Source organism: Hyposmocoma kahamanoa, unplaced genomic scaffold, assembly GCF_003589595.1.
Source record: "Hyposmocoma kahamanoa isolate Upper Pololo Valley unplaced genomic scaffold, ASM358959v1 65, whole genome shotgun sequence".
In the NCBI taxonomy this organism is placed as follows: Eukaryota; Metazoa; Arthropoda; class Insecta; order Lepidoptera; family Cosmopterigidae; genus Hyposmocoma; species Hyposmocoma kahamanoa.
Window position 1 is genome coordinate 13,187,373 of NW_020653853.1, and position 12,487 is coordinate 13,199,859.

Sequence of the window (12,487 nt, forward strand, 5' to 3'; positions counted from 1 at the left end):
TGTGACAATCAGTATAATATTAAAAATTATCAAACATAACTATTTCATTCTGACTACACGTAAACAATAGGGCTATATTTTATACACAGAATTGTGCAGAAAAGAAAAGCATTACTGTAATATTGTAATAACTTATAATATTTCAGGAAGATTGCAACTAAGCTGCACACGCCATGTTATCTTCATAGGTGTATAAAATACACCCTGAATTAACTAAATTAACTTGGTAATAATCCGGTCATAATTGTGACATAAATTGTAAAAGAACTGGTATCAAAGTAATCTTCTTAAAACAACATTTATATAAGCTGAATTTGTCCGTTGATAGATCTTATGCATTTTCCACTATAATTATCAACCAAAACTTAATATTTATTTGCAAAACCTTTTCGGTAAAATTATAGTTTGAGACTTTCCAAATTACATTAACATTTTACGTCATTGTTAGGGAATAAAATAAAAGGAAAAACACCCATAAATACTAGTTCCATAAGACAACAATTTAATTTATTTGTATGCTATCAGAATAGTGGAGTAAAAACAGTTATGTTGTTTTTTTTAATTGAATTTAATTAGTTAATTCTTATATATATCTATTATGTAATTTGTATTAGAAATGTGGTATTTTAGTTTCTATGTCTGCTATACACTCACAACTCAGGCTATAATTCTATAAAATATATATAATCTAAAATAATACTTACCAATATACCTTAATCAAAATCATGCTAAAGCCTAAATAAACTTCTGTGGGCTTTTCTTGATGGTATGGCACCTCTTACCCTGAGTCTCCTTAAGGCTTCCCTCAAATGTTTAGGTTGAAGGGGTCCTGCTTCTCCTGATTTGTCCAATACGTCGAGTGCTGCCGAAAAATTAAAAAAAAATAGAATAAGAGATCTTAAACTATCTAATCATTGTACAGAATTTTCAAGGATTTATCCGGCAGGCTTTTGCCCAGTACTAGACACTACAGCATGTACAGAAAATCAGTATTTAATTTCGCCAACGAATTCTGCTAACGAGGTCAATAAGCTCATCAATTACAACTTACGTATCTCCTGTGAAATATGGAACAGATTTGAGGGCCTGGCATTGACTTACAAATAAATGGACGACGGGTCTAATACAAAAACCACGAAAAAAATGTCCCAAGTCAACCTATTCGAAATTTAAATTGTAATGTCATCGCAGTATCGCGCTGTCAGGCGAACAAATGAAGACTAAAGCGGAGTTTGGCGCTCTGTAGACGATTTTAGCGCCTTAAGTCAAAGTCAAAGTCAAAGATTATTTATTCCATAGGTAAAATAAATTTACACTTGAAAACGTCACATTTAAGCTACTGCTCGTTCACTACGCTGACCTCCCTGAGAAGAACGAGCAAGAAACTCTAGGGATTGCTCTTTTCAAATAAACTTAAATGCTATGGAATACACTTTGAATCAAATTTGTGTGGATTCTGGAGCCATGTCGTCTTTCCATACATCTTTATCTAACACGTAGTCTTCAATTTTGTAATATGATTTTTCGATCAAAATATTTTTAATGTAGTTTTTAAACTTAGGAAATGATAAACTTAATATATGCTCCGGAATCTTATTGTAAAAACGTATACAGTTCCCCATAAAAGAGTTGTTTACCTTGGTTAAACGAAATCGTGGTACCATGAGTTTGGACTTAGCTCTAAGGTTAATATTATGGATATCTTCTTTCTTATTGAAATTATGTATATTTTTACGGGCATATAAAATATTTGAGTAAATGTACTGCGATGCCACAGTCATGATACCAGTCTCCTTAAACTTTTCTCTGAGAGATACCCGAGAGCCTAGACGGTACACAGAACGAATCGCTCGTTTTTGCAATACAAATATGGTTTGAATATCTGCCGCTTTACCCCACATGAGAATCCCGTAGGACATTATACTATGGAAGTAACTAAAGTAAACTAGTCTAGCAGTACTAACATCGGTAAGCTCACGTATTCTGCGGACTGCGTATGCAGCGGAGCTTAATCTGCTGGCCAGGGACGATATATGTGGAAACCACTGAAGTTTACTATCTAAGGTCACTCCCAAGAAGACTGCTTTATTAACAAGGTCTAACTTTTCTCCGTTTATTTCTATGCTTGGACTAGTCGATTTTACGTTAGGTAATTCAAATTTAACACATTTTGTCTTCTTGGCATTAAGCAATAAATTATTAGCATTAAACCAATAAACTACCTTAGAGAGGGTATCATTAATACGGTCACGGTTAATGTCATGTCTGTCTGTTTTAAAAATCAAGGATGTGTCATCAGCAAACAACACTATTTCGCAATGGTCCTTAACAAAGAATGGCAGATCATTAATATAAATCAGAAATAAGAAAGGTCCAAGTATTGAGCCCTGCGGAACACCCATTTTTACTGGAGAACCCAAAGAAGTTACTCCATTTATGTCTTCTTTCTGAATTCTACCGTTGAGATATGACGAGACAAGTTTCGACGCCTTGCCATTTACACCGTAATGTTCCAGCTTCCTAATAAGAGTATTATGATCAACGCAATCAAATGCCTTTGAGAGGTCACAGAAAACACCAATAGCGTTCTGGGACCTTTCCCAAGCATCAAAGATGTGTTTTAGTGACGCTACCCCCGCATCGCTAGTCGATCTACCACTAGTAAACCCGTATTGTTCACTATGAAAAATATGATTCCTACCGAAAAAGGACAGTAATTGAGTTAGCATAACCTTTTCGAATATTTTACTTAAAGCTGGTAAAATTGAAATGGGCCTATAGTTGCTAGGATCAACTTTCCTACCGCTTTTGAATAAGGGAATAACCTTGCTGTATTTCATTAAATCGGGAAAAACACCTTCGTCAACGCACCTATTGAAAGCTACAGCTAACTGTGGGGAAATGAGATTAATAACTGAGTCTATAACTTTAGTTGATATGCCCCAGAGATCTTCAGTTTTTTTAACATGTATTGACTTAAAAGCTTTTATGATGTCTTGTGGATTAACATGACGAAAATTAAATAAACTGCCACAAACGTTAACATTTTCCTTTAGTCTCTAGAGATCAATAGCAAGTGAAGGGGAGGAATTTAATGATTTTGTAGTGTTCACAGCAATTTCCGAAAAGAACGATTCAAAAGCTTGGGCTACTTTATCTTTAGATTTTATAAGTTTGCTGTCTAATTCTAAAACTATATCTCTATCGTGTAGTTTAACCCTGCCTGACTCTTTATTTATTATGCTCCAACAACTTACAAGTGCGGACACTTTTTAGCGCGGACCCGACGTCCATATAATTGTAAGTCAATGGGGCCTGGCAATATAAGTCGTTTATAATGACGAATTAGATCAAAGTCATTGGCAGAATAAATTCAGCAAACCACAAATAATAATGACACTTTTGTATTGACGTTTTCCGTGTTTTGGATAGTTCTGAAGCTTAGTTGTGACTATGCGAAAACCAAAACAAGTGAAAAGTGACAACATTTTTTCTTATATTCTCTAAAACACTAATAATAAACCTAACCAAGAAAAGGAAGGTATCTGCATTTTAGTGTGTAACTGACGTACTGAGAAGGAAAAGTCTCATCGGTTACTTTAATCAACCCATCCTCTGGTTAAGGGAAAAAGTACAGCTTACCTTCCTCTACAACCTCTCCAACAAAAACTTTAGCAATACCAGACATGGCAATAACAACATTTTGGCCAACAGAGCACCCCGTAATGGTCTGCATTAATCGTTTGACTGCTGCCTTCGGAAACGCCGCACGGCGATACATTTCGTATCTGTCTAATTGCTCTTCTGTAAAGTTTGAGACTAGAACTCTGGAAAAAAATATTCTCATTGAATTATAGTAGTTGTAAGAAATAGGTCAGGGTCTATAACTAAGAATTCAGTTTCCACTTTCATGTTACCCAGTCCTTGCAAAAGTAGTCTGTTATCCACCCAGGATGCTGTTAGGTAATTGAAATTAAAAAACATCTTAATTTCAACAGGGAAGATGGTTGTTATGTACCACCTACATTTTAGTAGCAGTAGAGCTCTAACCTAAGAGCTTGCGAAAGCGTTCATCCAGGGAAGTACTGCCACTATATCTCCTTGGACGAACTCACAAGGAGCTCTACTGCTACTAAAGCTGCTATTGACAAAAGTAAGCAAGTTATGGGTGGCTGGTAATGAGTTTTGAGTAGGGAAACTTTTGGTAAGTGGATTAATTTTTTTTTTTAAATTTGGAAATGTCTTGCCAGATAACCATGCCAACCACCTGGTATCAAAGTAGGAAATTCCCTGTACTAGTACCAGAGTACTAGAGCAATGAAAATCACTTCAAGGCACTACCCAGACCAGGACCAATTCAAAAAACTTTATTTCCCAAATTGTTCCTGCCAAGAGTAGAACCCAGGATCTCCCCATCCAGCGCCCAATGCTGTTTGAGCCACAAAGGACATAAAAAAGACACACTATAAAGACTACATCCTGTTTTGATACTTACTGCATTTTTTCACGTTCTTCCTCCTCTAATTCCTTCTTACTCTTTTTCTCTCTTTCTCTTTCACTCATCAACATTTCATCCGTCATGTGAGATTCATAATTATTTGACTCGTTTTGTTGAAATTCTGTCACATCAGAACTAATATCCTTATTTTCAATGTCAGCTTCAGATGCTTCAACATTTTCTGTTTCTATCTGTCCTGTATCATTTGTGTTTGTTGTGTCAAATGTGTATTCATTCATATATGGTTCATATTGATCTGTTATATCTGTTAATGTATCTGGTTGTGAGCTAAGAAAGTTGTCAGAACTTTCACTGTATATGTTGCCATGCTCATCAGCCTTATGGACTGTTTCGACATTCAAAGAGCTATCAGATAATGTTTCTATAACTTCACTTTCTACATTTGTTGAAAGTGCGCTCTCACCATAGTTAGTTAGGGTAGTATCTGCAAAGTGCAATCCACTGGTTAGTATATGGTGATGTCTAGTCCATTGTAGCCCATAAAGTATATGGATAACTTCAGTAAATGAAATGTAAATATTTTGTTGACTATTTAACTATGGAATCAAAAAGTGTGATTTGAATATTAAAAAACCGTTAATGTTTATCAAATATTGATCTTATTAGACCAACGCAAGCCTTATCTATTTCTGCCGCCAAGCTTCAATGTTAGCATTACTGCATTCCGGTTTTGAAGGGTAAGGGTGCTGGTGAAATTACAGGCACATGGGTCTTGTCAACTTATGTCTCAGGGTGATGGGCGCAGTGTCAGTGATTTAAAGATCTGAGTGGCACTGCAACTGTTATGGATAAGTGTGTAGCTCACCATCAGGTGCACAACTTGGTAGTGCCGTCACTTGATATTATAAAAAAAAAAGCATAAAACCCAATGAAAGAATCCTTCTTATCCATAATAGGGTGCATGACAGGTGTCTCCCTGTATGACGTACCATTTTTTTCCTGTCCATCTGGTGCACCCTGGAAAACAATCAGTAAGTAACTTACGCCGATTGGCAAATCCATTCACCATGAAGGCGGTCATTGTGTCATCAACACAATAAGAAGAATCCATAAACTTTATTATGAAAATACTAACATTCAGGTTCATCTTTGAGAAGTTTTTCTTCAATTTCCAAAGATATTTCTTGTGAGTCCTCTTCATTTGAATCGCTATGTTCTAGTTCTTGAGCCAGTTCATCTTCTGAGAAAATAACGAAAATAATATTAAAATTCTGTACCTTGTATGTTTACTTACTACCCTGAGTTATAATAAGTAATTTCTAATAATTCTACAAGTCACCAGTAACATAAGAAACATAGGGCCATGGATAACGCGAGTTGTAATTTCCACGATACACCACCTTCGCGGTTATCTCGCCTACAACAGAACAGTTACAGTATTAAGAAGTAACGGCACATGATCCCCGAAAAAATGTTCCGTGAAGGTAGCCTACACTTTCGAGGGTCGGAAAACTTGCACGAGGAAAGGGAAGATTAATTATTAAAGACATAATTCAAGGAATTATACTTCAACACCAAACTATTTTGGTCAGTGGTAGAAATATTGATCATACCTCTTAATCTATCGGCTTCGGACAAACCATCACTGCTCGGATTATCAGCCATTTCTGTTGCACATTAATATAGCAAAATTATGCTTCATTCGACTATTCTTCTTAGTAATCCACGAAATTTCGTCAAAAAGATTAATGCAAAATTGCGAAAATAAATTGTGCATTCCGCTTGAACAAATTTTGTTATTTTATGACAACTGGACAAGCTTAGCGAGATTCGTGTACGATAAAAAAGGACAGCAAGCATGTCTAAATGTTCTCTATGTACAAATACTGATATAGATGTGCTTCGTTTTCTTTCTTGCTGTTTAAAAGCCAAGGCAAACCGGCAGAGGGCAAAGCAGAGCATTTTATGCTACAAGCATGCAGAATATTTTATATTTTGAGTGTGTGCGTTATATATTATATTATATTCATAGATTTAGTATATAGGTACCCATAATCTATGATTATATTATTATTATTATATTATGCTATAAATTGAAACAAGATATAAATTTTAATGCTCTGAGACGCAGAGAGAAATGCTCTGCGGTACTTCTAGGTCAGTCCGAGAGTATTGCAATTGATATGTTATTCCAATTGATATAATATAACATAAAATATACGCTGATAAAGTTAATATCGTCTGCCTTGCCGTGCACCGGTTTGCATCGGATCTAACTTCATTATTTTTTAGTTATTCCGTACACTCGAGACAAAAGGTTCAAATACGCTAACGTCTCAGCCCGTACTTTTATGTTTTTGCAATGGAAGCCCTGAAACTCTGGGAGGCATATATGAATTTCCTTGCTGAAAGAATGTTCAGTCAGTTTTGTCTCGTTTTTTTTTTGTCCTATAGCTTGGCTTTTGTCTAGTTAAAACTTAAGATCTACTGTTTTATTTTTTAAATTGGACATACTTATTACTTTTTTTTTCCATCCTCTAAGTTATTACTACTTAATGAACGGAATGTGCTTTCGTCGAATGTTAAATTTGTAGTAGACCCGCGAAAATAATTGTGTTCGGATTTCGCTACTACATATTACCATTCGAAGTTTAGTTTTGCGCTACTTTGTCACCAATGATCTCCCATGTGTGGTAAAAATATCGAATAGTAAAAAGGACTTTATTAAAGAGCGCAGTAGATATGTGTAAGTCATTTTACAAAGGTGATATCACGCGACAGGGTACTGTGATATCACGCATCACTTTGGAAAAATATGCATTACTCATAACATTACCCATTGCATAAACCATGTCGGGGCGCTCTGGGCGTTTCCGAATATGAAGTAAATATAGTAAATATCTATATTAATAGCGCCACCCAGCAAATTTTCGACGTACTTGACGTACTTGATGGGACATTGCTAACCGTGCCGTAGTGTTACGTAGCGCTGCTGCCAGGTGTCGCTACTAACACCCATTACGCGAAACAGTATGCGGCGTGATGCAATGTAAAGCTAGCATCACGTGTGATGTTAGCATCATACATTACCCGCGTGACGCATCGCTCGGAAACAATACGCGCGAGATGTATTACCTGAAACAGTACGCGTGATGCTAATATTACAGAGTGCTTTTTATGATACATGATGCTTAGTGTAATGAGTGATGGTGATATTACAGAATGATGTTTGTAGTCTAAGTAATGCGAGTGATGCTGTAACGGTAACATCACGGAGTGATGTTTGTTTATGAGACATCTCGTGTGATAGTAATATTACGCGTAATGCAATGTCAACTTAACTGCCTTCGTGGCCGAACGGTTACCATGCCGTACTGCCACGCAGAGGTCCCAGGTTCGATTCCCGGGCGGGAGAAATAGTTGTATGGCCTACAATTATTTCTCTCGTGAGTTTGGGTGTAATTTGTGGTTGTCTATGTGTGTGTCCATGGCACCCGCGACACAGGGTTTCCCTAGTGCGGGGTTACGTTGAGTGTATGCGTTATTTATTTATTTATTAAATAATTTGGGTGTAATTTTTTTTTTATTAATAACTTACGAGATGGTGTAATTGAAATAAACCGTAGACAATTTAAACTGAAATTGCATAATTTGTTAATCAATGCTTGATTAAATACAATATTACAATATTATGATTTTTTTACTTGGTAATCTAGAAGGAGATCGATACGCTTTCATACAATCTTGGGTCAAGATGTAAAAAGTTGAAGGTGATATCAATACATAGCTTATGTTTTGTTATATCATCACTGGAAATTCTACGAAATTTGGCGATTTGAGAGCACAATTAGAAGAGATTTAGTAAAAGTGAGGTTATGTAACAACTTATAATAAAATTGACAGCTGATTTAGGAATGCATTTGTTGTTTTTTTATATACAGGGTTATTTTATAAATAGTAACGACAACATAGGACTATATTACCTACTGTCATTATAGACAGCTTTCGTTCCATGACTTCTTACAAAACAGACTTACCAAAAACAAACTTTTAAGTTTTGGCTGTACTATCTGACACTGTTTAGATTTGTATCTGGTAGTAAGTTCAAACAAGCAAGTATCCTCAAAGACGACCCCTACCCGCGGTCCTGCTTTTTGCAGAGTTACTTTATTACTGTTTAGAGCGATCTATAACAAAATTTTTATTTTTGTATGAATGTAAAGTGTGATGAATTATAAAGTTATGCAACCAAATTGTTAATAATATAGTCCTGTGAGGTTGTTAGTATTTTACAATCTTTGTAAAATATAACCTCACAGGACATATTACTAACATCATAAGCAAAAACTACTTTGGTTCCACAACTTTTAATAATTCATCACATATAACAACCATAACTATCTATACACGGTATAACTTTTATATATTTGTAGAGTTGGAGGATGTTATGAAATTCAAAAGATTACAGGTAAGGTGTGACGTTTAAACAGAAAAACTTTTTTTAAATTTAATTTCAACTATATTCTAAATCCCCAGTTCTTTTTTTTTTTTTTTTTTTTTTTTTATACATGACAGGCAAATGACTCCACTCCACCTGATGTTAAGTGGAAAGTGGTTCAAGCTTCATCAAATATGCTACTAAAGCTAGGGATGCTCTTGATATTTCCAATAGCTGAGAAACTTTGTTAGAATACTTTATTCATGCAAATCCATGTATTTGTATTTATGACTTGGTCCTCCATATAATCTATGTTGTCAAAATGCATTAAACCAAGATGTAGAACTTCTTATAGGGATATCATATCCTGGATATGCTTGCTTTGCTGTAAGTCTGTAGGGTATTCGTACATACATACATACACACACACATACATCATACATACTTATTTACATTTTCGTTCATACACAAACTAATTTGTATTATAATTACCACTTACCTTTTCCCGTATCGTATTAGCTGTTCACGTTGTGTATTGGAACCGAGCACTTCGAACTCGTTTCTATTGTTCTCGCGTGACGTAGGACCAACCGGTCCTAGCGCTGGCCGGCCATCAGCTCGCCGCGCGCTAGTCGAGACCTACCTTCTATGCGACGCGGAGCTTACGCTAAAATTTACTTTACTTATGTACCTTGCGCTTACGCTGTTATATGTATACTGTTTCAAATTCTATTCTCTTCACCTATCTTTTCTGACTGTATTTCTCGCCATTGCCTGTGCTAGTGCTTGTGTTAATTTGCTTTTTGTGCCTTCTGTATTTTGTGTTATTGTGGACAGACATTACACGTATACTACCACACGAAACTCGGACTATTTATTTCTACCGTGTACCGGACTGTACGTCAACTGTACCCAAACAACTATAAGTCTGGTACATAATTAGACCACAGACTGTCTAAAAAATCCCATGCTTCAATAATCAAATGTCAATCACAACGACAACTATTCTCAGCGATATAATATTTAACTCTGTACCTCTCTGTTGTCTGGTATCTTTCAATAAAGCACCTACTTCCGTGTCTATAGCTCTCATGTAGTCTGTTAATACAATAGTAGGTTCAGGTTGTTAGGTTCTAACTTTTTTATTTGGAGGCTCAGTGGGAAGATCTTGTGTCTATGACTGTATTTGTTCAGGATAGCTTCCTTGTGAAGAAATTGATGAGTCCGAGACCATATGGACAGCAGCTCGGTCTGTAGCCACCCAAGTATGACATGCAACGTGCCACTTCTACCTGCAACAATGAAACATAATCATTTAAGTATTTTAAAAAATCTATTTGGCTTACAGTAAAAATAATTATAAAAATATGTAATCTGATTCAACTTACAGTTCGAGGCATAATCCATTCTTTTATAACATTATAAATTCTCAATTCACAATTTGAGTTCATGTGAAGAAGATGGCTGACTTGTGATGCAGAGAACGCTCACAGCAGAAACAAACACTACTGTGGTCATCAATATTGCCTTGATGCTTCAACAAGTGGTCTTTGTACCAAGTACCAGCAAGCTTGGCAAACATGATCACTACTGTTCACCTGAATGATGAGAAAAGCTTTAATGTCAACAAATCATGATCATTGCTGGTTTAAGATATTTAATTAAATGTAAACAATCTTTAGGAACCTTTTAAATGTTTAGTATCCGTCATTTGTAAGAGTAACGGTAAAGAAAGACCTAGTAAGAAAACCTGTAGGCCAGGTTAGTTAATAAATAGGAGGTGAGTACTTACAAATTGTGGTGCAAGCCAAGCCATTAACGAATTACTGACAGTATCGTTTCGTCATCTAAGGCTCGTCGACCTATTCAAACAGCGTTCCATGGTGTTCATATATCCAATCAATAAGCCGGCAGTCAAACTCAAAATAACGAGTCCATTGCAGAAAGTCGTGGTCGATGACTAAAACAATGGAGAACATTCAAACTATACAAAATCAGTACGAATTACGAAACGAGAGATCTTTATTTATTATTTATATATTATTTATAGATTACTATTTATGTAAATCTTTCCGGGGTTCTCAGTTAATCTCACTCAGTGTTGGGAAATGGAAAAATTTCCATTAAAAAAAAATCATACAAATTTTTCAGAAAAATAAAATGATTTCCGGAAATGTTTCCAATATTTTCCTCTAGTTTTCCACATTTGACGTTGACACCTGTCAAGTGTCAAAACTCAAAAGTTGAAGCGCAGACTAAGGAGAAGATACTACGTATGTTGAAATGACTGAACGAAAACGATGGAGTTAACAAGAGTTGGTGGTGTTGGTGTGCTTGTTGGAGGATTTGTCGCTGCTGTGAGATCATTTTAAAACTCATTTTTCTTGTAGGTGGCTTTTAGATATACAAGTTTATTTTATGATTCACGATAGATAAAACTTAAAAAGATATTTCTAGACGAAAACATAACCACCACTATTTGAATTTTTTCGAAAAATTACCCAACAGTCAGTATATCTCAGTCTCACACACACACACACACACCATCATTCAACTTATTTATAGTTATCAATTATGATCCGTTTAGGAATTTTTACGTTATGGATCGCAATTAGAGGTGGGCGTTTAAACGAAAAGCACTTTAAAAAGTCTGCTTTTTAAAATAAGCGTATAAGCACGCTTTTCATTTTAAGCGTAAGCGTTGGTCACTGGTCAGTCTATGCGCTTAAACGTTTTTCTAAACGACTTTTTAAGCGTCAAACTAAAAAGCGTTTAAGTGAAAAGCGCTTTTTCAAGCGTACGTTTTAACGTTAAAAAAATAAGCAGCTTTTTCCATTTCAACGCTTAACAACTACAAAAGTTAAACAACTTATGTTTTTGAACGCTTTTAAACGCCAATGAACAAAATGTTAATATAATAATGTTATTTCATAAACAAAAATAATACTCGTACTTATCTTAAAACCTTATAACATTTAAACGTTTAAAAAAATTAATTAGTTGTTCCCGTCTCTAATCGCCATTATAGTACACATTCATATATAATTAGTCCCCGATATGAACATATACCTACTAAATATCGATATTAATAGCGCCACCTAGCAACTTTTAAGTAGCGCTCTCGCCAGGTGTCCTTGCTAACACCCACAGGCCACTGCTGTCAGCCAATCAGCAGAGACTAAAAATAATATACCGATGAAACAAATCTACTTTAATGAATCGATTAGTAAATGAGAATAAATTTTAAGATTTTATTTTAGTTAAATAATGTATGTATCTATTGTTTAAAACTTTTGAATCTATTAACTCTATTAAATATAATTATTTTTAATGAATTTATCATTTGGCGCTATTTTTCTATTTTTATTTGTTTAAATCCATTTGCATTAATTAATATTCTATTTTGTTTGTTGGCTCAATTAACTTATGATTTCTCATTTTCCAGATTGAGCATAAGGCTGATTTTTTACGTTTTGAAATAGAAAAATATAACCCTTTTTTAAACCATACCTCAACTTATTAAATTTTGGCCCAGACTGCCCCGTCTCCGTTACCTCTCGGAAAATTATCCAACAGTATCTCAGTCTCAC

The 12,487-nt window shown here is 35.2% G+C and overlaps 1 protein-coding gene across 1 annotated transcript; it reads right to left on the reverse strand.

Moving 5' to 3' along the window:
* Nucleotides 1–235: 235 nt before the first annotated feature.
* On the reverse strand, nucleotides 236–6,233 carry LOC113231445 (transcription initiation factor TFIID subunit 11). The gene is made up of 5 exons (XM_026465766.1): nucleotides 6,073–6,233; nucleotides 5,595–5,699; nucleotides 4,496–4,943; nucleotides 3,643–3,827; nucleotides 236–862 (listed from the first exon to the last, which is right to left on the reverse strand). Exons 1-5 carry the CDS (start codon nucleotides 6,122–6,124, stop codon nucleotides 729–731), a joined length of 924 nt encoding a protein of 307 aa, XP_026321551.1. The 5' UTR covers nucleotides 6,125–6,233; the 3' UTR covers nucleotides 236–728.
* Nucleotides 6,234–12,487: the final 6,254 nt, after the last annotated feature.